The sequence below is a fragment of the Cherax quadricarinatus genome, chromosome 88, assembly GCF_038502225.1.
Source record: "Cherax quadricarinatus isolate ZL_2023a chromosome 88, ASM3850222v1, whole genome shotgun sequence".
Lineage (NCBI taxonomy): Eukaryota > Metazoa > Arthropoda > Malacostraca > Decapoda > Parastacidae > Cherax > Cherax quadricarinatus.
In genome coordinates, this window is record NC_091379.1 from 4230136 (window position 1) to 4257263 (window position 27128).

Consider the following 27128-nt stretch of genomic DNA (forward strand, 5'->3'; position numbering starts at 1 on the left):
AGCTGGCAGTGAGCATCTGGGAGGACTGCAGCTCTGCAGTTCCTATGGACGAGCCACCACTGTGTTACAATCACAGTAGTATAGCAATCTCACCTCTATCCTCTACAACTGCCGTAACTATCCACCCACTCCCCCCATCCCTTCTAGTCCATTAAATCAATAGTCTACTGTGTATATTGTACTAATGTAAGTTTTACTGCCATCTAACATGTTTTTGAAAAAAAAAAAAAAACAGCAATCCTGCCGGGGTACAAAACATTTAATAGACTTCTGTGTCACACTCAAATGGCAGGAAGGGAGTAACTCCTGGGCAGTTGCTGTGTGCAAACCTTCTATCTTATACATGATACACATGATATATATAGCAGAATTTGAACCCTGTCTCAAGTATACATTGAAAACACTACCTTACAACATGGTAGATTTTAAATAAAAATTAGAGGTGTCTAACTCCTTTGTAAAATATACTGGATTACAAAATATTAAAATAATCAACACAAGGATACATCAACCAGGTATGAACAGATCAAAATAGATACTAACAAAACATTTGTAAAAAATCAGGTTAACAGTACACAGAGAAGCTGAGACATACACTCTTACTATAAAATGCAGATATCATGAAGAACTCATAGAATCTGAACATAACATTAAATAATAAAATCCATTTATGCATCTCAATAAACAAATCAATGTAGCACAAAGTCTTTGTGTTAGGTAAAAGGAGACAGATGCCTCTAATGTAACATTTTATTGTGGCAATGTTTTGCTCTCCAGAAACTTTGTCAAAATGGCTTGACAAAGCTCCTGGAGAGTGCAATGTCGACACAATAAAATGTCCCATTAGTTACATCTGTCTCCTTTTATCTAATATTTATCAGTAATTCTACCATCATTACCAAAGTCTTCGCGCATATTAATAAACATGTACAGTACGTATATATGAAAGTAAAATGGGAGTTATTTTAAAATGTGTTATTAAAGATATTCATTGAGCATCACTACCATGAAAATTTTACTTACTAATTTACAAGCTCAAGCCAAGACAAATTTAATAATACATGTACATCACTCTTTGAAAGTTCCATAACACAAAATACGGAAACTAAACCATACCCCCGGCCGGGATTGAACCCGCGGTCATAGAGTCTCAAAACTCCAGCCCGTCGCGCTAGCCACTAGACCAGCTAGCTGGTCTAGTGGCTAGCACGACGGGCTGGAGTTTTGAGACTCTATGACCGCGGGTTCAATCCCGGCCGGGGGTATGGTTTATTTGCAATCGTGTCATTACGATTTCTTAAGTCGTACGGAAACTAAATTTTATAAAATGAGAAGTGATTTGTACCACCACGCTAGGAATATAAAATCCAACTCTTTAGCACTGAATAATCTGATATCATGCTGTGTAGGCTTGAATAATCTGATATCATGCTGTGTAGGCCCTAGATGACTCAACACTCAATATATTACTTCTAAATCAGATGTTAAATAAGGCAACAACCATCTTTCTTTGGAAATGAGGACCCAAGTTCGTCCATCCTGTCTAAAATTTACTGCAGGAGGTACAAAAATGTATATAAAAATAAGAAGTGGGATAGAGCTGTGCTATCACTCCAATGACAATTTTTGAGATTGATGCTACTGATGTTCACCCAATACAACCTTAAGAACAGAAGATGCCACTTCCTTAAATACACTTAGATTGATGCTACTGATGTTCACCCAATACAACCTTAAGTGCCAAAAATCCTTTTTTTTTTTTTTACTCAATAATCAGTAATTGCTCTGACTGACACTCACTTATGGCAGATAGCTATTAAGTCACAATTCTCACTAGACAACCTCAGACCTGTTAGGTAAAGGGACACAGATGCATCTTTCTTCGTTCTTCTTTCAACAAACTGGCCGTATCCCACCGAGGCAGGGTGGCCGAAAAAGAAAAACAAAAGTTTCTCTTTTCAAATTTAGTAATTTATACAGAAGGGGTTACTAGCCCCTTGCTCCCAGCATTTTAGTCACCTCTTACAACACGCATAGCTTACGGAGGAAGAATTCTGTTCCACTTCCCCACAGAGATAAGAGGAAATAAACAAGAACTAGAAAGAAAATAGAAGAAAACCCAGAGGGGTGTGTGTATATATACGCTTGTAAATGTATGTGTAGTGTGACCTAAGTGTAAGTAGAAGTAGCAAGACGTACCTGAAATCTTGCATGTTTATGAAACAGAAAAAAGACACCAGCAGTCCTACTATCATGTAAAACAATTACAGGTTTCCGTTTTACACTCACTTGGCAGGACGGTAGTACCTCCCTTGGCAGTTGCTGTCTACCAACCTACTACCTATAACAGATGCATCTAATGTGGCATTTTGTGTTTAATTCTACCATTATTACTAACCTATGATGTACCTGGACAATGCCTCCTCTGTGTCCTCGGGTCTATGCTGGTTCAGAGGTGACAAAATTTAGTCTTTATCAGCTTTAAAGTGAAATGTTCTGAACTATTCAAAAGTTAAATGAAGCTCTGATAAGCAAATCTTTTTTCCTTCCTTGAGGGAAGTTCCTTCACACCAGTGAGGGGCTCTTGATTCAAAGAATTAAACCTGACTTCTCCTTCCTTGGATTGAAGCTGATTGTCTCCCATTCCCCCCAGGCACTGTATGATCCCCTATTGGTTAAGCACTTCCCCCCACGAATAATTTATTCTCAAGGTTTCTGTCTATTTTGCAAACCTGTGAATCCTTTTACTGGATAATCTCTCATCCTCATCCTTTTATGTAGGATGCACCAGAGACAGATCCTTTTATTTTATCTGCCAAAGTTACATGCAATCTGCTTATTTATAAAAAGAACAATCTTTTATAGTCTTATGAGAAATGAGAAATCATGGACATTTCCCGCCAACATAGGGTGACTTGAGGAAGAAAAAACTTGAAATATGTTAGAAAGCATTCCTTTTTTAGGTCACCTTCCTTTGGTGGGAGATGGCCAGTGTGGTAAAAAAAAAAAAAAAGGAAGGAGGGGGCACTAAATCTGTCGGAGTCAAACAGTGCCTTAAAATCTGACTTTGAAGGAAATGTCATTGTCAATTAAAAAATGCTGAGTATTTTATGCCTTAGAGTGGAACTATGAGGTTACCTAGCAGACAGTCTAGGTGAAGATGTTTGCCACTTGCAAGTGACCGTCAGGTAGAGTAACTCCTGGTATTAAGTATAAACCAGCACAGTACTAAAGCCTATATTATGTGTGAGTGGGTCATGTGTATTCTTGGAGGTCAATGGACCCATTACACAATAATATGTATTTCTGAGTTGACAACAAACAATGTTCCCTGAAAAAGCTTCAAATGTGTGAGGAAACTACCTTAAAACATATATACATAGTTTTAACCATCCAACAAGCACTGAAGGTTACAACCAAAAATTATAATAAAAAGTGAAGTAATACAACTTCAAACATGTCTCTATTGAACATACGGTAAAGTACACTATTACCTGAGGTGAACGCTTTAAGCCTCTCAATATTACAATATATGGTGTTCCAGTGCTGAAGGAGTACCCAACTTGAAGGAGGAAATAATAGAACTGAAGGGAAATTAATACTGTATACTCCCAATTGAATGTAATATTTCCAATTTCCCATTCTCAGTTTTAACTGTGATGTGGTCCATTAGATACATTAAAATTGCACTTACTATGAAGTCTGTGATGACTAATGTACAGTAACCAAAATAAAACTATGGTATGATCTGCAATATGAAGTTTTAGACTATTATTATTATAATTATTGTTATTATCAATATCATCATATTCACAGTGAAGCACAAAGTTAAAATTCCAAGGTACTATTTAAAAGTTTTGAGGTATAGTAGTCATGTTTATGTATTCTGATTTAACAATACATCAACATTTTGCCAAGAGTATTAATCCTTCAGCTACAAGAACAACTTTGTCTATTTATATATATATATATATATACACACATTCTCATATGGAGATTATTGGATAGTAGGGTCAGAATGACCCTCGTTAACCCCTAGTGGTTGACCTGAGACTTGGGATTTGTACTGTTCCCAGCCTAATATTTCATAGGCAGTACAATGGGCTAACAGTAATAACAGAAGCTATCTATGTAATAATATTAAACCAGGTCTTCACAGTCAAATCTCAACAATAAAATGACTACACAAATCTATAACTACATCAATTATCTAATCTGCTGATCGAGGTGGAACGTATAGTGGAAAAAAAATGGCATCACGTGTTACACAAGGCATCAGCATTGATAAAAACAGAATCCAACGCTGAATATCCACATTGCACTTAGTAATTATTAGCTCTTGCACTTGATCTCCGGCAAACATACGGTATATAACATTAGTATAAACCTGGATAACTGATACTGACAAGTGGTTCAGACTGACATGGAGCAAACACTAGCATATATTCTTTACAAAGTGTTTCGGTGCTTGGATCAAGGCCATCAGGGCCATCAAGGATCAAGGCCATCAGGGATCGAGGTCATCAAGGTTTGAGACCATCAAGGACTGAGGTCATCAAAGACTGAGGCTATCAAGGATCAAGTCCATCAAGGATTGTGGCCATCAAGAGCATCAAGGATCAAGGCCATCAAAATTTGTGGCCATTAAGAACTGAGGACCTCAAGGATTGTGGCTATCAAGGTCCCAGAGCCAAAATATTTTCTAATAAATATGTTCAAGTGTTTGCTCATGTGTCTTATTAAACCATATATAACATTACTTACAAACAGCATCAGCAACATACTAATCTAAAAGTGCACTGTTTGTAGTGTTATCAAGTAATGTTAGGTGAAGGTAATTAGCTAATCTCACATTAAAGTTGCACTAATTGAAAAATGAACTAAACCTGCCTTGACACAACCATGGTACACTCTTCAAGTAGCCTTATCATTCATGGTAAATCTGTTAGATATTAAATATTGTACTACGTGTGCTTCCTGAGATACTGTACTCAAAGAATAACCATGTCTGCAAGTTGGTATTTGTACATACTCTGACTTAACTGGTAACATTATGAGGTATATTACACTGGAGAATTGCAAACATTATGAACAAGACATACCTGAGATTTTGAAACATAATCCTGAGCAAGTAGTAATATAAATATGAGGGATGAAGTCCTTATCCTGAGGTAGATATTGAGGTCAAGAAGTGACCAAACTCGAGTAGATGGTAAACACGTACTGCCTTTTAATTCTGATCAAATGAGTTGCATTTATCAATGGAGGAATATGTGCTATATGACCTAAAATGCTGAAACTCAAGGCTCAAGAAATTTAGCTTACCGTTTACTCAAGTTTGTTCTATTGCATTTGGCTTCCTATCCCATGGGGGCCCTGTTTACGTCATGATTAAGTGTTCCACATCGCTGGGCACAACCTGGCTAATACCAAGTACACAAGATTTAATTATGCATTTGGACACGTGTGTAACATCTGGGTATCTTTATTTGTAGATGTTTTGCCAACGGTGTTCTTCAACTCTAGGCTGAGGGACTGACTACCTCATCTTTTGTATATAATTGTACAAATAATTGCACTGATAAAGCCACTGGCTGGCAAAACGTCTACAATAAAGATACCCAGATGTTGCACACATGTCTAATTCTTCATCTTGTTAGTATTACATATCATTTATCTACAATTATGCATTTCTCAAGGAATAGATAAAATTCGAACCTGAAGTCTAGCAGGTGGTAATTCTGTGCTCCACCACTGGCTAGTGAAGCTGTATTAAGGATAAATGATGTCCAGCAGTAGCTTGTAAGCTTAGTCTATTCTAAACATCATGTTTAAATCCTGTCCACTCCTTGAAAAAAGTAATTGTATATTAGAAAAAATTCTGAAGGTTTTAATTATAGAGTACATTTTGTTAAGCAGTACACTGAGTACTATATACAAGACTGACAGCTGCAACTGCATAAAAGACCTAGTGCCAAAGTCAATAATAAAAATGCCAACTAAAATACAGTGACATTTAGTGATCTAAAATTTTACTGGAATTAAAAAGAAATTTATTTTTTATGTTTAAAATAACTCACTGTACCTAAATTCAAGAAACTTTATCTTCCTCTTCTTATGCTTGTTGAATTTATGAATGATGTTACTCCATTTTTAACTTTCTATATTCAATGTATTTGCTAATAAAATCTTCATTTATTATTAAAATATAACAGCACAGTATGTACAATGAAAACAAAAGCAAAATTGCCATGAAGAAAATGGCAATGTTGCAAGTGTTGTCAAGGCAACACACTGGCCATGACACAAACTCTGGAACCAAGAGCTCCAGTTTTCCTCTAACACTGGAGGCTGTGGCAGACTACCAAGTATGCTAGTACAGTAGTTCCCCCGTATCTGCAGGGGATAAGTTCCGAGACCTACCGTGGATACCCTAAACTGCAGATAGTAGCAAACCCTATATTTAAGTAATTTTTTGTTTACATACATACCTATGATAAAGTTTAACTGATAAATTACACATAATAAGCCGAGAATTAGCACTTTTTCACTGATGAGAAGCACTTCACGATTTCTCTTAGGCTTTGAACAACTGTCACCATCACTACTTTTGCACTCTGGCATTATTATTAAGCAAAATTAAGGGTTATTTTTGGGCCAGGGTAAACCGCACATAACTGAAACTGCAAAAACCGAACCTGAAGATACGGCGGCGCTACTGTACAATGCTATGCAGTTTACGACATTTTATTCAGGAAATATTCACCCACCAGAAACTTTATCAATTAACAGTCCCTGATTGCTGAAACATCTCAATAAAATGCCATAAACTGCATATTGCCTTATTAACATAATGTAGTTTCCAGCATATAAGGCATGCTTTTTTCCTACAGTCTTGGAAAATCATCCTGAGCCTTATATGCTCAGTCAGGATCAAGGGTAGGCTTTGTGTTGCGCTTTAGCAGTTGTTTACTAACATTACGTCACAACTGCTTGGAAACATCGTCTTGTATGCCCTTGTGCCTTATAAGCTGGAAAATACGATACTTGTTGTCATAATCTGCCAATTACATATGGAGACTACTAAGCAAGTGATGATTTGCTGGTAGTCTCACATGCCTAAGAGTTCTTTACAACTGTGATTCCCTTCAGTAATTTTTTTAACCAATTTTTATCTCAACCGAAAACAGAAAACTACAATATTAAAAGCACCAGTACCACGGCTGAGGAGGATGATAAAGCCATTTAATTTCAGAATATAAAACCCAAGCCAAATATTAGTCAAATCTTGTTTATCCTATGTTTTTCGTATTTCATGTTGAGATATACATTAAATTTAGCTGCATTAATCCTTTATCATCAATATATATTTTGTAATCAAATAATCCTTTATCAATTAATCCTTTGGCATCACTTAATTCTTATCAATTTAATATCATTTACAGGATTATAAACTGCATTCAGATACACTCTGCAGAGCAACTATAAGATGCTTGCCATCCTGTCTCTCTCATAATAAAATTACAACACCCACCTACAAGAATGCACCCAAGACATAGCTCATTAATACAGTGCTCGTTTTGGAGCTCTTCGATAATACTGTCTTTTCAACTATATTCGTGTTCATTATTTTCAGCGCTTGCCTTGCTGTTAAGATAGTTTTCGGCAATTTTCAAAAAAAAATTATTATTTATCCTTTTGTATCTTTTTTTAGGCCTAGTGGTATTGCACACTTTATAGATGATAGTGTAAACATGTTTTTAGGCTTTTATATGCATTGGCAAGCAAAAAAAAAAAAAAAGTCTGCGATTCGCTTTAATGTGATATTTACTTTATGGCGTCAATGTGGAACCTAACCCACCAGCTATGTCTTGTACCTTCTAAATGCTAACCACAGCTGATTATCATTACCTTTTATTGCATTTTTGGGAAGCACTAAACCTGAAAGTGTCATGCAGTGCCTGGGGAAACGGGGGACAATCGGGTTCAATCCAAAGAAGTTAAGGACAAATTCAATTCCTTGGATCACGACCCCATCAAGGGACCAGTTGAAACACATCTACCATAGTCATACATCAACACCATACACTTGTCAACACTATGCAGTACTAAATAAAATTTCTAAATGGATATTTTTTGTCTATGTTAAGATCATAAACAGTATATACTGTTTGCTAATATGTATACAAATTACACCACCTTCCCTTCTTGATTCTCAGCTTTCTGAATTTACATTTTTAGCCTTGCACAACACTTCCAAATTAGGCATTATGCAGAAGTTAGTAACTGACTTAAATATTGCAAAATAATATACTTTTTTCAATGAACCTGCCATATCCCACCGAGGCAGGGGGACCTAAAAAAGAAAAACTTGGATTTTACTTTTTAAATTTAGTAATTTATACAGAAGGGGTTACTAGCCCCTTGCTCCCAGCATTTTAGTTGCCTCAATATATGTAGTATTAACAGTATATAAAAACATTCATTTCATTACACAAATATAACCAGCACATAGGAGAAGGAAAATTATGACAATGTTTTGGCTCGACTTAGATCATTAACTAGTCACACACTAACGCATGAAAGTAAGGCGCTCATATGTTACTGGCTCCCTTACCTTCATGTGTTAGTGTGACTAGTTAATGGTTCAAGTTGGACTGAAACATCATCATAAGTTTCTTTCTCCTATGTGCGGGTTATTTGTGTATTGTTTCAGTCACGGTACTGTCTTTTAGTTCATCATTTCATTGCCATATCAGTCCAATTTCCCTTGATCACACCAAGCCATCACTGGGTCATGCCATCATCCTGTACCTTGGTATCATATATTATATATATATTATGAACCAAACCATAAACCACCGGTACTTATGAACTCTTTGAGTCATTTCCGATTTCCTAAAAAATGTAAAAATTATCTAACCTAAATCTGTTTTATAACAATACATTTAAATGCACACTTAATATTTCTATAACTTGTGAAGTACTGAATCTTTATAATTTTGCCAACATGAAAAGTATTAAAAATTTGGGGGTTTAAACCCACGTTAAAAAAAAAATTGTAGGAACATAACAAATCTTTGCTAGTAGGTAATATTATAAAGCCAATTACTAAAAATCACAAGAGTAATCACATTCCAATCTACTTCATCTTGCTGGTAAAGACAAAACCTGTAACTCACTTCACTCACCTGAACTCATCCAATGGTTTGCAAATCTTGGTTAGCAAGGACCCAATATCTTATGATGCTCTACGAGAAGCAATGGCATACTGGTTTGTCAAACTATCTAAAGCATTCCATATTTAACATAAAGTTATGACTATGAATAAGACACAGGATACAGAGTCGAGCCGACCCTGATGATGGACTAACTCCACCTTCGCACCACTAGCTAGACATAAATTATAGTGGAACATGGAGTGGAGGATGAGGCTGTGTGGACCCTGGAATGGATGTGCCTTGGACCTGTTGGTGGTGCTCTTGTTCAATAACACGAATGTGATCTTGACAGTCGGCTTCGGCCAGCAGCACAGGCCGAGGAGTAAATGTGTCTCCGTACATGTTTTCTCGTTTGTGCATGCGCCGCACATGGGACCGTAGGTTGTCACGACGAGCAGCACGGTAGGGGCAGAAGGGGCACAAATGTGGCTTCTCACCAGTATGCATTCTCCGATGTTGTATGAGCTGAAAGATAATAATCATCAAATTATTATTTTATTTTTTTTATTATCACACTGGCCGATTCCCACCAAGGCAGGGTGGCCCGAAAAAGAAAAACTTTCACCATCATTCACTCCATCACTGTCTTGCCAGAAGGGTGCTTTACACTACAGTTTTTAAACTGCAACATTAACACCCCTCCTTCAGAGTGCAGGCACTGTACTTCCCATCTCCAGGACTCAAGTCCGGCCTGCCGGTTTCCCTGAACCCCTTCATAAATGTTACTTTGCTCACACTCCAACAGCACGTTAAGTATTAAAAACCATTTGTCTCCATTCACTCCTATCAAACACGCTCACGCATGCCTGCTGGAAGTCCAAGCCCCTCGCACACAAAACCTCCTTTACCCCCTCCCTCCAACCTTTCCTAGGCCGACCCCTACCCCGCCTTCCTTCCACTACAGACTGATACACTCTTGAAGTTATTCTGTTTCGCTCCATTCTCTCCACATGTCCGAACCACCTCAACAACCCCTCCTCAGCCCTCTGGACAACAGTTTTGGTAATCCCGCACCTCCTCCTAACTTCCAAACTACGAATTCTCTGCATTATATTCACACCACACATTGCCCTCAGACATGACATCTCCACTGCCTCCAGCCTTCTCCTCGCTGCAACATTCATCACCCATGCTTCACACCCATATAAGAGCGTTGGTAAAACTATACTCTCATACATTCCCCTCTTTGCCTCCAAGGACAAAGTTCTTTGTCTCCACAGACTCCTAAGTGCACCACTCACTCTTTTTCCCTCATCAATTCTATGATTCACCTCATCTTTCATAGACCCATCCGCTGACACGTCCACTCCCAAATATCTGAATACATTCACCTCCTCCATACTCTCTCCCTCCAATCTGATATTCAATCTTTCATCACCTAATCTTTTTGTTATCCTCATAACCTTATGTATATATATTATATATGTATATATATACATACATAATATATATACATAATATATATACATAATATATATACATATATATACATAATATATATACATATACAATATATATACATATATAATATTTTTTATTATTTATTATCACACTGGCCGATTCCCACCAAGGCAGGGTGGCCCGAAAAAGAAAAACTTTCACCATCATTCACTCCATCACTGTCTTGCCAGAAGGGTGCTTTACACTACAGTTTTTAAACTGCAACATTAACACCCCTCCTTCAGAGTGCAGGCACTGTACTTCCCATCATCAAATTATTAAGTTTATTTAGGGACAGGTACATAAAAGCACAATTAGCATACTAAATTAGCTTACTAAAAATAAAAACAAGAAAACATTAAAGTTGGGATGTTTGAATGTGCATGGATGTAGTGCAGATGATAAGAGATGATAGGGGATGTTATGAAAAGAAACTGGATGTCCTGGCTCTAAGTGAGACAAAACTGAAAGGGAAAGGAGAGTTTCAGTGGGGAGAAAGAAATGGGATTTGGTCAGGGGTTTCTAAGAGACAAAGTATTTATTAAATTAAGTTTAAAGTCTATCAACTACACGAGGATCATTAAGGCTGCATGTTACCTATACACCACCAGCCCAAGATACTCTTATCTATTAAACAGGAAATAAAACAAGTAGTATACACACCTCTGGGTGTGTATACTACTGGATAAGAAGAAATGGGCAGTATAACATAATAAAATACACTCCACAGCATACCTTTTTCAGTTGCACAGTTTGGAACTTGCATATATCACAACGATAGAACTTTCCTATTCGGTGCTTCTTCATGTGCGTCTTCATTTCTGCCTCGTTTGGTCTATCTTTACCTGTAGAAAACACCAATGTTTAAACCACATTACCAAATATGCACCATTCACTTGTTTATTAAATTATTAAGCATAGCAAAGATTAAGCCCTTTCCATTTTTATATACAGTCAAGTCTCTATTAGCATGAATTCGAATATTGCAAGTTCTGTTTTGCTCTGAAATTAATTAATGCTAGTTTTTTCCCAAACTCTTCAAATCGTTTGCAAAAATTACATGTACAGCCTCTCCTTACTTAACGACAGAATTCCGTTCCTAAGACCACGTCAGTAAACAAATTCGTTGCTGAAGTGAGGAGCATACTATAATGGTAGTGGGTTTGTGTCAACTATCTTAGATATTCTTTTAATGTTACCTTTGCACCATTTATAACATTTTTAGTATATTTTTTAAATATTTATACAGTACAGCCTCTCCTCACTTAACAATGGAATTCCATTCCTAATACTGTGTCGGTAAACGAATTCGTCTCTAAACGAGGAGCATGCGATAATGGTAATGGGTTTATTTCAACCATCTTTGATATTGCTTTAATGTCACCTTTGCACCACTTGTAAGATTTTTAGTATAATTTTAAATGTTTATACAGTAGTGTACTGTATATTGTAATAAACAGAAGAGAGGAAATCAGCTATAATATACATTATTTAGGTATGCATATTGGTCAGAGAGCCCATCATAAGTCCGAGTCATCAGCAAATGAGTATGCCGCTAAGTGAGGAGAGGCTGTAATTCAAAAAAAGCAAATACAGATAACGTGACCACTCTATGGGATTCTTTTTTTTTTTTTTCAGCAAACTGGCCATATCCCACCAAGGCAGGATGAACTAAAAAGAAAATCAAAAGTTTTTCTTTTTAGGTCACGAGGAAAAGGGGCTACTAACCCCTTGCTCCTAGCATTTTAGTCACCTCTTACAACATGTATGGCTTACGGAGGAAGAATCCTTTTCCACTTCCCCATGAAGATAAGAAGAAATAAAGAAAAAGAACTATTACGAAAATTCAAGAAAACCCAGATGGGTGTGTAAATATATATGCGTAAACACAAACATGTTGTGTGACCTAAGTGTAAGGAGAAGTAGCAAGATATACCTGTTATACAGGATTCGTTATTTGCACTAATTGAGACCCTGCTTAATTTGCAGACTTAACACAATTTGTGCACAAGTATGCTTTAACTCCTGTTTAAGAAATCTCATCTATTTCCCACAATATCCATCTATTAATAAATGATCCTAAACTCTTTATCAAAATTAAATCTCTGAAACTTCTGAGACTAATCAGTGCAGGTGACCAATTATAATTATTGTATCAGTCAATGACCAATTATAATTATTGTATCATACCATAAGGCTGCACAAATCGACAAAGTTACCTGAAAAGTTCATATAAGAATTACAGTATAAAAATGAAAAATTCAACTTTTTGAAGAGAATGTGTCAGACTTGATTTATAATGAATATGTACATGGACAAATAATACAAAATTCCAAACATATATAAACGCCAGTACAACAAAACCTCCACAGTTTGACAGAGCTCCTGGAGAGTGAAACATTGCCACAATAAAATGTCACATTAGTTGCATCTGTGTCCACTTACCTAACATCTTGTTGGTAATTCTACTATTATTATTAAAACTTCCACATTCAAGAATTTGTTATTCATGAACTCCTTTTTTTTCAGTTAGATAAATGTGAACTAATTACCCTATGCTTGTTATCAACTTTGAGTATTAGTGAGTTGAAGCACCTGCAGTGTCCTTCTTGCTTTATCCCACACTTACATATTATCACCCTGTCACATTACCTATCATATTATCTCCTATTCACCACAACACTAATGTCAAAGATAGGAAAAAATACATTTGATCAACAACAAGCCAGTGTGCATTAAGATCAATGATATATGGGTCATTAAGGCTGCATATCACCTGTCCACCCTAATCAAGAATACTGAAAAAAAAAATGATTGAAACTAAATTTTCCAATTCTCAAAGGATATATGACTGTTTTCCCACTGGCAACCATGCAATATCCTTGCACTACACACTTGCATTACTGGAGGTAAAGAAAGAACCACCATATACCACAGATGCAACATCAATGAAGATAAAGAACCACTATATACCACAGATGCAACAATCATTGAAGATAAAAAACACCACACCCCATGGATGCAACGATCACTGGAGATAAAGAACCACACATATCACAGCTGCAACAATCATCAAAGACAGAACTACCACATGGAAATAAATGGTATAAAATACTGACACAATGGAAATATAAACACATATGCAATATAATGTGATTCTTTATTGACAACGTTTCGCCCACACAGTGGGCTTTTTCAAGTCACAAACAGATCTACCTGGGGTGGAAGGTACGCGAGTATTTATAGTCAGGTTCAGAATGCTGTGGCCAGGTGAAGAATGCTGCATCTGATGATGTACTGAGTGGGGTTATAGAGTCTAAAATCTTGGGTAGCTTGGAAGGGAGATTGGATAAGTTTGTGAGCAGACCTTCTGCAGTGTTCTTCCATTCCTATGCCAAGAAACTTCTTCATCGCTATCCCACATAAGAGCATAGGAATGGAAGAACACTGCAGAAGGTCTGCTCACAAACTAATCCAATTTCTCTTCCAAGCTACTTAAGATTTTAGACTCTATAACCCCACTCGGTACATCATCAGATGCAGCATTCTCCACCTGACCACAGCATTCTGAACCTGGCTATAAATACTCATGTACCTTCCACCCCAGGTAGATCTGTTTGTGACTTGAAAAAGCCCACTGTGTGGGCAAAACGTTGTCAATAAAGAATCACATTATACTGCATGTGTGTTTATATTTCCAGAACTACCACATACCACACATGCAACAATCACCACATACTACAAACACAACCTTAAGCTGAGACAGATAAAATCATCACATACCACAAATGCAACAAGAAACTTTTGATATGGGTCCATGATGACCTTCCTCGTGTGTCTTGAGGTGTTTTCTGAATGCTTTCTCTACTGTGCAAGCATACTCACAAAGCGGACAAGTTAGTTCTTCCTTGTTGTACCTGTCAAAAGAATAATGAAATATTAAAATCCACTTCCACAATTTTTATTTTGTTATCCTTGTAATTATAATACGTATTTTTAAAAATATTTGAAACACTATCAGAGAATAAAAAAGACACAAAAAAAAGCACAACACAATAACTGGAATCACACACAAATAACCTGCGTATAAGAGAAAAAAATCATGACGAGGTTTTGATCCAACTAATACGTCGTCATCTCTTTTTTAGTAAATGTCTACAGGAGAAGGGGTGTTAATGTTGCAGTTTAAACTGTAGTGTAAAGCACCCTTCTGGCAAGACAGTAATGGAGTGAACAATGGTGAAAGTTTTTCTTTTTCGGGCCACCCTGCCTTGGTGGGAATCGGCCAGTGTGATAATAAAAAAAAAAAATAAAAAAAAAAGTCATCATAAGTTTTTTCATATATGCAGGTTATTTGTGTATAACATTATCAGCTAGAAATATAATAATAACAAAGAAACTGTCATTCTACAACTAGTACAGCTTTATTAAAATTGCGGGACAACACCACGACAATATTCCTGAGCAGACCATTACACAAGATCAGTCATATTGCCCTTCATGTAAAATTAAGGTGTGGATCAACAGAATTCAGGTATAGTGATATACCGTACCATATTTCTACATAAAAGCCTGATAACATATTTACTTTTCTTTCAACACACCGGCCATATCCCACCAAGGCAGGGTGGCCCAAAAAGAAAAACAAAAGTTTCTCTTTTAAATTTAGTAATTTATACGGGAGAAGGGGTTACTAGCCCCTTGCTCCCGGGATTTTAGTTGCCTCTTACAACACGCATAGCTTACGGAGGAAGAATTCTGTTCCACTTCCCCATGGAGAATAACATATTTACACTGTCATACATTAACTAAGCAACAGAATTAGGCCTAAAAATTCATATACAATACACACATTCCTTATTTTAAAATATTTTCATTCTTAGCTTATAATATTTAAAGTGGGAGGTGTGAATAATTGAAGAATGGGTATATAATTGAAAACCTGTGTATTAGCAAAATGCTGTAAAACGAAGCACCGTACTGTATTAGAAATATTCACCTGTGTCTCTGTAAAGGGTTTTTATTTTGTCGTTTCTTTCCTGTGGGTGTCCAGCCCTCGGCTATGTGGCTGGCAATGTGTATGTCATATGCATCCCGCTTGGTTGTGGAAAAATGACAGAGTGGCATAGTGCACGAGTATTGCTTGGGAATGGTTTCCGCTGGCTCTGGTTCGTCTGGAAGATGCTCCGTTGTCAGGTGTTTTCGGAGACCTCCCCGAGTACGACACACCATGCCGCACTCTCCACACTCAAATCCTTCAATACCTTCGCCTGGCGTGCTGCTGCAACACAAGGAGTTTGTATTAAGGTATATCACTGAAAACATTTTCAAAGCTGCGTGGCCCTGTCACTGAAAACTTGGCAAACTTAATACTGAAGATGGGGCACCACCAGCTCAGCTCTGCTCCTATAGCTACAAGTAGGTACGATGCTAGAATTCACTCTGCTTATGACCTTGTCTAGAAACACATTAAACAACACATATTAAACAAGTGGAACATCCAACATTCTTAACATATTAAACAACAACTGAAATAGCCCACACTCTTATAAGTAACATTTACTAGAAGCCATTACCATTTTTTCCTAAACAACTAATGACTCACTTCCCATATACAAAAAATGCATTATAGCTTTCAGCAGCTTACAATTTTTTTTATATATATCTAGGTAGATGGCAAGAATATTTTGAGGAACTTTTAAATGTTGAAGAAGAAAGGGAGGCGGTAATTTCATGCACCGGCCAGGGAGGTATACCATCTTTTAGGAGTGAAGAAGAGCAGAATGTAAATAAATAACAAAAAGGCACAATACCATGACTGGAACGATACACAAATAATCAGCACATAAAAGAGAGAAGCTTACGACGACGTTTCGGTCCGACTTGGACCATTGACAAAGTCAATGGTGTGGTGGTGTGGTGGAGGTACGCGAGGCATTACGTAGAATGAAAGGGGGTAAAGCAGCTGGAACTGATGGGATCATGACAGAAATGTTAAAAGCAGGGGGGAACATAGTGTTGGAGTGATCGGTACTTTTGTTTAATAAATGTATGAAAGAGGGGAAGGTACCTAGGGATTGGCAGAGAGCATGTATAATCCCTTTACATAAAGGGAAAGGAGACAAAAGAGATTGTAAAAATTATAGAGGAATAAGTTTACTGAGTATACCAGGAAAAGTATACGGTAGAGTTATAATTGAAAGAAATAGAGGTAAGACAGAATGTAGGATTGCGGATGAGCAGGGAGGCTTCAGAGTGGGTAGGGGATGTGTAGATCACGTGTTTACATTGAAGCATATATGTGAACAGTATTTAAATAAAGGTAGGGAAGTTTTTATTGCATTTATGGATTTAGAAAAGGCATATGATAGGGTGGATAGAGGAGCAATGTGGCAGATGTTGCAAGTATATGGAAAAGGTGGTAAGTTACTAAATGCTGTTAAGAGTTTTTATGAGGATAGTGAGGCTCAGGTAAGGGTGTGTAGAAGAGAGGGAGAATACTTCCCAGTAAAAGTAGGTCTTAGACAGGGATGTGTAATGCCACCATGGTTGTTTAATATATTTATAGATGGGGTTGTAAAAGAAGTAAATGCTAGGGTGTTCGGGAGAGGGGTGGGATTAAATTATGGGGAATCAAATTCAAAATGGGAATTGACACAGTTACTTTTTGCTGATGATACTGTGCTTATGGGAGATTCTAAAGAAAAATTGCAAAGGTTAGTGGATGAGTTTGGGAATGTGTGTAAAGGTAGAAAGTTGAAAGTGAACATAGAAAAGAGTAAGGTGATGAGGGTATCAAATGATTTAGATAAAGAAAAATTGGATATCAAATTGGGGAGGAGGAGTATGGAAGAAGTGAATGTTTTCAGATACTTGGGAGTTGACGTGTCGGCGGATGGATTTATGAAGGATGAGGTTAATCATAGAATTGATGAGGGAAAAAAGGTGAGTGGTGCGTTGAGGTATATGTGGAGTCAAAAAACGTTATCTATGGAGGCAAAGAAGGGAATGTATGAAAGTATAGTGGTACCAACACTCTTATATGGATGTGAAGCTTGGGTGGTAAATGCAGCAGCGAGGAGACGGTTGGAGGCAGTGGAGATGTCCTGTCTAAGGGCAATGTGTGGTGTAAATATTATGCAGAAAATTCGGAGTGTGGAAATTAGGAGGTGTGCAGTTAATAAAAGCATTAGTCAGAGGGCAGAAGAGGGGTTGTTGAGGTGGTTCGGTCATTGAGAGAGAATGGATCAAAGTAGAATGACATGGAAAGCATATAAATCTATAGGGGAAGGAAGGAGGGGTAGGGGTCGTCCTCGAAAGGGTTGGAGAGAGGGGGTAAAGGAGGTTTTGTGGGCGAGGGGCTTGGACTTCCAGCAAGCATGCGTGAGCGTGTTAGATAGGACTGAATGGAGACGAATGATACTTGGGACCTGACGATCTGTTGGAGTGTGAGCAGGGTAATATTTAGTGAAGGGATTCAGGGAAACCAGTTATTTTCATATAGTTGGACTGGAGTCCTGGAAATGGGAAGTACAATGCCTGCACTTTAAAGGAGGGGTTTGGGATATTGGCAGTTTGGAGGGATATGTTGTGTATCTTTATACGTATATGCTTCTAAACTGTTGTATTCTGAGCACCTCTGCAAAAACAGTGATAATGTGTGAGTGTGGTGAAAGTGTTGAATGATGATGAAAGTATTTTCTTTTTGGGGATTTTCTTTCTTTTTTGGGTCACCCTGCCTCGGTGGGAGACGGCCGACTTGTTGGAAAAAAAAAAAAATCTGGAATGCTTGCCATATTGCTGCATACCTTAACCTGCCTAAGTTTTGAAATACATAATCTCCACTGCATTTTCATTGTATTAAACTCACCTTGTATCTGTATCAATAATGAGAGTTTCTTCATCTGAGTCATTGCTGACTAGGTCCACTGGCTTTTCCTCAAAGTTGTCTTCGTCAGTTAATGGAGAAGGTGAGCACGACTTCTTCCGGTTCACCTGTATCAGATGGTGCATTAAAAACATTAATTTGAAAGAGATGCGAGCAAACACTAGGGCATATTTGTTAGAAAAACTTTTCAGTCCTGGGACCTTGATCACTTCCAGACATAATCAAGGTTCCACAACCGAAACATTTTCTAATAAATACGTATGTCCCAGTGTTTGTTCACATGTCTTTCTAAACCAATTTGTCGGCATCTATTACCAGGGTTTATGCCAGAAATGTTAAGTGACTACTGTATATAATAAACTTACTTACTAAACCTGCATTACATCAAATTATTATTAATATATAGCTACGTATTATTATATTCATAGGGAAGTGATAAACCCACTGGGGTTTCATGTTTCCTTCAAGAGGCAATACGTAGGAGGTACAGGTCCACAACCTTTTTGTACCACTGTATTTGTACCACTGTATATGTCATAGCTTTATATTACATGAAAAATTTGGATATTATGTGACATGGTACACAGACGACTCCTTCCCTCCCACCACAACCAACACATCTTACAGATGCATTCTGTAAACATCTAGTGCCTCATTGTCACACGCCATATTTATCGAGGCACAGGTCAATGAACTAAGTGACAAAAAATTATCAATTACTATAATTACATATAGTAGATGGTAAAATTTAAAAATTTTAAGTCAAGTGGAATTAACCCTTTCAGGGTCCATCCCCGTAGATCTACGGCTTTACGTTCAGGGTCCAAACCGTAGATCTACGTCATGAGCTCAGCTCACTCTGATAAACTGTGAGTGGTACATTTGGGCCTAGATATGAGAGAATACATCTATGTGGTATGTGTGCACCACATAAAACAGATCCTGCAGCACACTGTGTATAATGAGAGAAAAAAACTGAAACCATGATTTTTTGATTAAAACAGCAACTTTGCAGTGTTTTTCGTATGTTTTTTATAGTTGTATTTACGATTTCCTGGTCTCATTTGATAGAATGGAAGACATATTACAGAAATAGAGATGATTTTGATTGGTTTTAGCACTGGAAATGGCTTGAAACTGAGCTCAAAGTAGCAGAAATGTTAAATTTTTGCCGACATTCAAGAGTAAACAAACGACCTCACACGTCTAATACATGCCAGTTGGTGGGTCTAATATGCATTCACAAATATGGTGATGATATTTATACAATTATTACAGTACTGCATAACAGTAAATCTTCTATTTTTTGGTGTGAATAAAAATTCATTATGTGAATAAAAAATCAAAATGGAATTTATTTGTAAAGTCTCAAAACGTAACTAATGAACAGAGGAAATGTTAGTTTAGTTCCAGGAATACCTACATTGTTTATTCTGGACCCTATTTTGAAATTGGAATATTTTGAACTTTGTGTTAAATTGGCCAAATTAACAATTTCCGATCACTTTAATTTGTAGTTGAAACAGTTGACATGGCGATTTCTTGTGGTCAATCGATAGAATAGAAGTAATACTAGTGAAATAGCTAAGAATTTGGTTGACTGGAATAATGTAATTGGCCTAAAATGTGAGTCAAAGTCGGCAAAATCGCCGATTCGTAAATATCGCTGACACATCAAAATTTGTGAGCATAATTTCGTAAATTTTCCATCAAATTTCGTACTTTTTGTTTTATTACCTTCACAAAAAGATTCTCTACCATTTCATAATAAAAAATAAAAAATTTTTTTTTTGAAAATTCTTGGACACTGGGGCACCACTTCAGATTTGGGTCTTGGACCCTGAAGGGGTTAAGAACTAAATTGCAGATTCTTTTACCTTTACTCTAGTTCTTAGGTTGTGAGAATTTTCTGGCAAGAACACCATGTGGGTTCCTCTAGTTGTTGCCTGCCGGGTATCTTCCTGAGGTAAGTGCGAAGGCTCGTAGTAGCTCAGGCTAAGAGACCGAGAATCTTCTACACTGCTGCCGTAACTAGTTAACCCATTGGTATGGGATGACGGAGACATTTGTTGAGGCTGAGATTGTTGATGCTGTGACTGTTGATGTTGAGACTGTCCCTGAGAAGGTTGCTGCTGGTGTCTTGTGGGCAATGTAGCCAGTTCCAGCAAGTATGATGCATTCGAGTCTGATGGATACAAGTACTGAGAGGCTGGAGATGGTGTCCCATTTGTTTCAATCGTGGACAAGCCACTAGGAGATGGCGTAGGTGGGGGGCCATGAGAAGTGTAGGGAACAGCACCGATGCCCCGTCCAGTAATAATATTCGATGGGTGTTGGTTATATGCTATGGGAGCTGTAGGGATTGTCGTCGATGATGGCTCAAGGTGAGTGTCTAGAGGATCCATAAATTCCTCTTGAGGTTCACTCTTTAGGTTGGGTATATAAGATTCAACAGGGGAGGACTCGGATTTAATTTGTGGGAGGAACTGGTGATGAGCTTCATGTAGTGGATTGGGGTGAGACGTCTGTAGTGTGGACGGGGTAATATATGATGTAAAACTTCCTCCTACAGAATACCCTCCTTGAGACCTTCCAGGTGATACTTGAACCTGGGGATAAAAGAATATTCTTCAATCACTTTATAAAATACAATATAGTACCAAAGGCGTGGAAAATAAATTCTCTTCAAAAAAAAAAAAAATACCTTAAAAGGAGGAATTAGGGGAGAGACACTTTTGGCAAAAAAACTTTTTTTACAAATATTAATACGCCACTTAATCTGACCTGACCCCAGCAGCCTGACCCTTCTCAGCTGGATCTGACCTGTCTCAGTGGCACTTGACCTGACCTGACATAACCTCACCCTCCCATATGCTTTATATACCATGTGTTTATGTATTCCATGTACATAATAAAGTCCCAGTGGGTGAATGTTACATTAATAAAAGTTTTCTTTACCATTATTTTCTGTCCCATAGCCATTTACAGGAATTATGGACTTTAAAAGTGTCTGGGAAGACATTTGTCACTATGCACCTAAAAACGTTAAAAAAACATATATGCAGCCCCACTTAGCAGCAAAATACAGTACTGGTATTGTACTCACAACAGATTAATAACACTGCACCTCCTTTACAAAAAAAAATGAAGAATTTTGACACTGTCATAGTATGCTACAGTCAGTAATACACCACAAGCCCCACAGAGGAGCCAGAGCACCAGCAAACAGGTGGCAACACATTACCAAACACTCTAGCCACCACTCTCCACCGTACCGTAGTTTATCTCTAATGGTGTTATTACGATTTTGTGATCAAAGTTCAACTGTATGATAAACTCAATTAAAAGTATATATCTACACAAGGAAGACTGATAGGGAAAATATTCTGCTACACATTATCTTTGATATACCTTTGACAAGTTTCAAGGGTCTCTCTATTGCCAGGTCACCATCTGGAGAAGACCCGGGCCGGAAGTACCGGTGAATCAACATGAATGAATGGGTCTCTCTACTCTCGGAGCCCGGCCATGGGCCAGGCTCATCTGGTGTTGGCCTGGTCAACCAGGGTGTCGCTGCTGGAGGCCTGCTGCCTCACATATCCATCACAGCTTGGTTGATCTGGCACTTAGTGAAGATCATACATACTCTTACCTGTTCATGTTGATAATAGTTCTGTGGCAGGTGGGAATGTTGAGTAGGCTGCGAAGGCTGGTGGGCACGCTGCTGCTGGTGGTGGTGGTGGTGATGGTGGTGGTGAACAGTGTGAGAGTGAAGGGTCTGGCTAGGGTTACCATGGTGATGATGCTGATGGTGATGTTGAGAGGTTAACAAGAGTGGTGTTGGTAAGGGATTCTGGTGACCTGGAAGCTCCTCAATACCAGCTCCCCGGTCTACTGGAGTTGTGATGTGCGTTGTGAAGCAAGACGAAGATGTGGTGGCAAAGGATGATGTGGTGGAGTAAGACGACGTGGTAAATGGAGACGTGGAGGTTGAGAGCCTTGCTGAAGAAGGGGTGGTGGTTGAGGAGGCATTGGTAAATGCATTGGACAAGGCTACAGAGAGTGCATCTTCATCCTCACCAACAAACTCCATCATCGCACTGACGCTAGCATCATTCTGTAGCATTGATGCCTCAACCATGCTAAGGTCATCATTTCCCTAGTTGTGAAACAAGTAAGATTAGTCATCACAAGACTTTTCTATAAAATGTGTTAGAATGCTTGTAAATAGAAACCTATGTAACCCTGATATACAAAATACAGGCAGGCCCCATTCATACAACTCTAAGGTTTGCGGCCCCATATGATAAGCGAAAATCACCAGCGAGTGGAAAAAAAAAGACTTGTTTTTCATTATTAAATGCATCTCAAATGCCTGTTAACTTGTTTACATTATCATATATTAAATGCTCAATACAGCTAGGCATAAAAACAGCTAAAAAAGTAAATACATACACAGCATTTACTATGCTTACCATAAAATATGGAGCTGGTTGCTCTTCCCGTACACAACTGCCATATGAAAACAGAGGTAACAGCGGAAAAGCAGTAAAAGAACCAGATATAACAAACAATGGCTTAACTGAAAGCCAATGAAAATGTGGAACACCGAAAAGAGGCGCTGTATATGCGGGACCCACTTGTATACGTATATAAATCAGAGAGAGGCAACTCCTGTAGAAATTTTTGAAATACAAAATGTTGATATTCTACATCCATACATGCTTACATGTATCATGTAATTTCTAGTCTCAATGTAGCTATCAAGAAAAATTATCATGAAAAATAAATAAATGGGATGGTAGAGGAAAATTATTAAATGACCTAACATAGAAAACTTAACTGACTCACGAAATCATAATGACACGATTGCAAACAAACTATACCCCGGCCAGGATTGAACCCGCGGTCATTGAGACTCTATGACCACGGGTTCAATACCGGCCGGGGTATGGGATAGAAAACTTAAATGTTGTTCCATCAAATCCTTTATTCTCTTCTCTGTTGCTACAGGTCATCATAACTGTGCCTAGTATTTACTTTATCTATGGGTAGAAACACAGATGATGATCAAACTAAATATAATGTGGTCAGCCTTAAGGTCACTTTCTTGAACACAATATCCTTAATAGTCCACTTACTGAGAAATATAGAGACAGACGGTACTGTATAGTAACCTATGTGATACGTTAAGGTACGTATTTTATTAATGAAAACATGACGCCAGATATATATACTGTATTAAGCAAATATTCTAAATTTGCTTCCAACAAATTAAGATAACTGTAGATATAAAGCCATATGTACTCCTGTTAACTCTTTTGGGGCCTAAGTCCTAGGCCTTTTGTGTATCCATATGCTTTTACACTACCATCCACAGGATGGACATGGGTGCACAATAAACTAGCCACTTCAACACCAAAATCTAAAAAACGTACCTTTTTCATTTCTTTTATCCACTATCAGTGGCCACCTATTTATCCTGCTGGAGTAATTTTTGACAGCATCAGTAATTCATAAACTATATTCTGATTTCAAATCAAAGTTGTACCCAATTTTACTATGAATATTTTAAACTGTAACAAATTCTTTGTCAAAAATGGTAGTTAGTTAAATACACATTAACTGGTTCTTAGTAAGTTCCTTTCGGCACAGGTACACATGAGTACAATTATCATACACAGTGTAAATCAAATAAGATAACCCCCCAAAAAAAGGTCAGACAAAGTGGCTTATTTCCACTGGGTTCCTTGTAATATCTCATCATTTAAACTTTAACAGAAGATAATACTCACGATAAGGCTAATGATCTGTGATTCCCCCTCCAGCACCCCCCCATCCGACAACGCCTCCATGGCCACACCTGCAAAATTTCTCCACATTAATGGCGGCTAAGATTACTGTATTTTCTTTTATAAGCACCAGCTGTCTCCTACCAAGGTTGGGTGACCCCTCCTCCAAAATCAAAGAGGAAACACATTAATCGTCATTCATTCAACAGCTGTCTTGCCAGATGCATGCCGACATGGTAGTTCTGATGGACCTCCGAACTGCAATATCCTCAGAACGTACACACTGTATTTCTCACTTCTGTACAATATAAATATGAATCACACAGCTTATGACTGAATAATGATGGGATACAGTAATTCTGTTTTCCAAATAAAACAAACTTTGCTTCTATCAAGTTTATTAGCTTTATTTGGAAAATAGAAATACTGTATCCCATCATAAGCCATTCATAAACTGTACAACTGTATAATATACAGTGTTCCATGACTCACGAAATCGTAATGACACGATTGCAAACAAACCATACCACGGGCGGGGATAGAACCCGCAACGGTCTGGAGTTTTGAGACTCTCTGATCGCGGGTTCTATCCCCGCCCGTGGTATGGTTTATACAGTGTTCCACTTTATTTCTATAAAGTGGAGTACAGTATTTTTATACAATTAGGGAGAGTGACATATATGAACTACAGAAATTCCCTTATTATACAAAGCATAAGATAGATTCCAAAGACAAAGAAATTTCAGAATCTTAAAAATCAGAAGGCAGTTTAGATGCTATAAACTGAAAAATGATTATCATTCAGGGTAACGCTATACATTATGAAGACATTAATGAAAAACTACATCTTGTAAGGAAGCTGAAAAAATGCCAATTAACAATCTGCATTGTATGGACAGTTAACACAGTAAGTACATTTACTCAGGCACAGGTACAAGAGTACAATTCTCATACATAGTGTAAATTACCTAGAATAACCCCCAAAAAAAAGTCAAAGTGACTTATTTTCATTGGAGTCGTTGTTCTTATTTCCACTGGGGTCCTTAATAATCAATGAAACAAATATCATATAATCATCACTGGTCTGAAAGCTAAAATTGTTACAGTATTAAACAGTATGATTGTAAAATCATAGGAACCCCAATGACAGCAAAAATATAATGATTTTGTCTTGACTAATGAACATATTTATTCTTTAATAGCTTAAAATTGTGTCATTGTGACTGAGCACTAAACCCATAAGGGTCAGACAGCATGGGTCATATGCTGTATGACCCACTGAACCTGCAGTCTGGTTCAGTCCAAGGAGAAAGTAAGTCTAGTTCCTTGGATCAAAAATTTCTTACCAGCAGCAAGGCCTATTTGCAGGCCACATATATACTTTTTTAATAATGTTATATGAAAATGTATTTATGCCTATTTAAACTTCTGATATATAGATTTTCAAGATAATATGCCTGTAAAATATTTTTTTAGGCCTGAATGTAATTTTAATTATATTGATAGGGGAGCCTCCTTTAAGAGCCATTAAGTCCCAGGGGGAAGATAATCAAATTTGATCCAAGGAAGGGGAAAACAGCTGTAGTTCCTTGGATCAAGAGCCCTCCTCCCTGGATGCCTTAGACCTGCACAAAATCCTCTGCAGTGGAGTTTTTTTTTTTTTAATAAATGAAGATTTCTTTATATATATAATTAGCAAAGTGAACATTATAATATATTGAAGATATACAATGGTAGAATTTTTTTTAACCATATTATGTTCATGGGGGTGCGCTAAACCCGTCAGGGATTAACCATGGCCTATGGAAGGGAAAGAAAGACAGGTTTGATCCGAAGAATGGAAGTGTAGCTCTAATTCCTTGGATCATGAGCCCTTCACTCCTCTCGAAGGAAGGGCGTATACCAGAATTGTGAAAATTGCATAAGCCTAAGGCAGAGGTTGATGGCTCCTTACTTCAGTATTGTTAACACAGCTGTCACATAGGCCTAAGGCCATGACAGTGCAACACGGGCACAACAGCAGGTGTCTGATGGGCCTATGTTGATTGTTGCCAGGTGCAGGTGCCGCCCATAGGCCTACTCAGGTCAGCAGGAGCGCCATGATGGCTGCCACCACTCCCTGGTAGGCCTACCTTCCTTCACCGTCCAGTTGATGCTCCTAGGAGGCTAGGCCTACCTCCCAGGCCTACACCTGCTCCCTCACCACCTTTATAACACAGCCAAGAGGCCTACCACACTCACTCACACATATACACAGCACTGTTATCATGTAGGTCTAGCAGGCTGGTAAGCCTAACACACCAGCAATAATATAAGCCTAACGAGGCCAGAGGGTTGCAATAGGCATATATAAATTACTCCAACACTCACCTCCCTCCTTCAGATGTTAATGTAACTCCCTCGCGCAGATATTAACACCAAACTCCCTACATTACACATTAAAAATACAAAAAAGTATTGGTATAGACCCTGGCGCACTAAGCCTAACGATTTCGCCCACAATGCATTGCTCATTAGGCGCGAGTTTTGAATATTACCTGCATAATGGGCGGCCGCCCATTTTTGCGCCCACGTGGGCGTCCCTCACGCCCATGCCGCCCTGTTATGTGTTCCACTGCCTCAGTAGGTGTGTCTAGTTCAATATGTGTCTATTTTGGCAAATTCACAGGCACAATATATGCTATTTTCTTCGTCTGGTGCTGTAGGCCTACCCATTTCAAGGGAATTTTACACTATATACCTATTTTTCTCTCATGATACTTACTATAAGGAAACTCACTATATTTT

General features: G+C 37.9%; 1 protein-coding gene across 3 annotated transcripts; it reads right to left on the reverse strand.

Annotated features, from left to right (window-relative positions):
- Positions 1-1687: 1687 nt before the first annotated feature.
- LOC128698604 (uncharacterized) lies at positions 1688-27128 on the reverse strand. Of its 3 annotated transcripts, none has more exons than XM_053790936.2 (9): positions 26712-27128; positions 24345-24412; positions 22202-22708; positions 20427-21158; positions 18532-18656; positions 15661-15942; positions 14445-14578; positions 11397-11506; positions 1688-9686 (listed from the first exon to the last, which is right to left on the reverse strand). In XM_053790936.2, exons 2-9 carry the CDS (start codon positions 24402-24404, stop codon positions 9405-9407), a joined length of 2232 nt encoding a protein of 743 aa, XP_053646911.1. In that variant the 5' UTR covers positions 24405-24412; positions 26712-27128; the 3' UTR covers positions 1688-9404. The 3 variants fall into 3 exon arrangements, with proteins under 3 accessions (XP_053646911.1, XP_053646912.1, XP_053646910.1); XM_053790937.2 differs by lacking the exon at positions 26712-27128 and adding an exon at positions 26296-26675 and having other exon boundaries at positions 15661-15939; XM_053790935.2 differs by lacking the exon at positions 26712-27128 and adding an exon at positions 26296-26675.

What these genes read in the sequence shown, in the direction of transcription:
- LOC128698604 (XM_053790936.2), bottom strand. Translation starts at nt 24,404, where the DNA reads ATGGAGGCGTTGTCGGATGGGGGGGTGCTGGAGGGGGAATCACAGATC. An exon ending in CACAGATCATTAGCCTTATC is followed by an intron (nt 22,709 to 24,344) that starts GTGAGTATTATC and finishes TTTCACAACTAG; the next exon opens with GGAAATGATGACCTTAGCAT. An exon ending in ATTATTGATACAGATACAAG is followed by an intron (nt 15,943 to 18,531) that starts GTGAGTTTAATA and finishes CTTGTGTTGCAG; the next exon opens with CAGCACGCCAGGCGAAGGTA.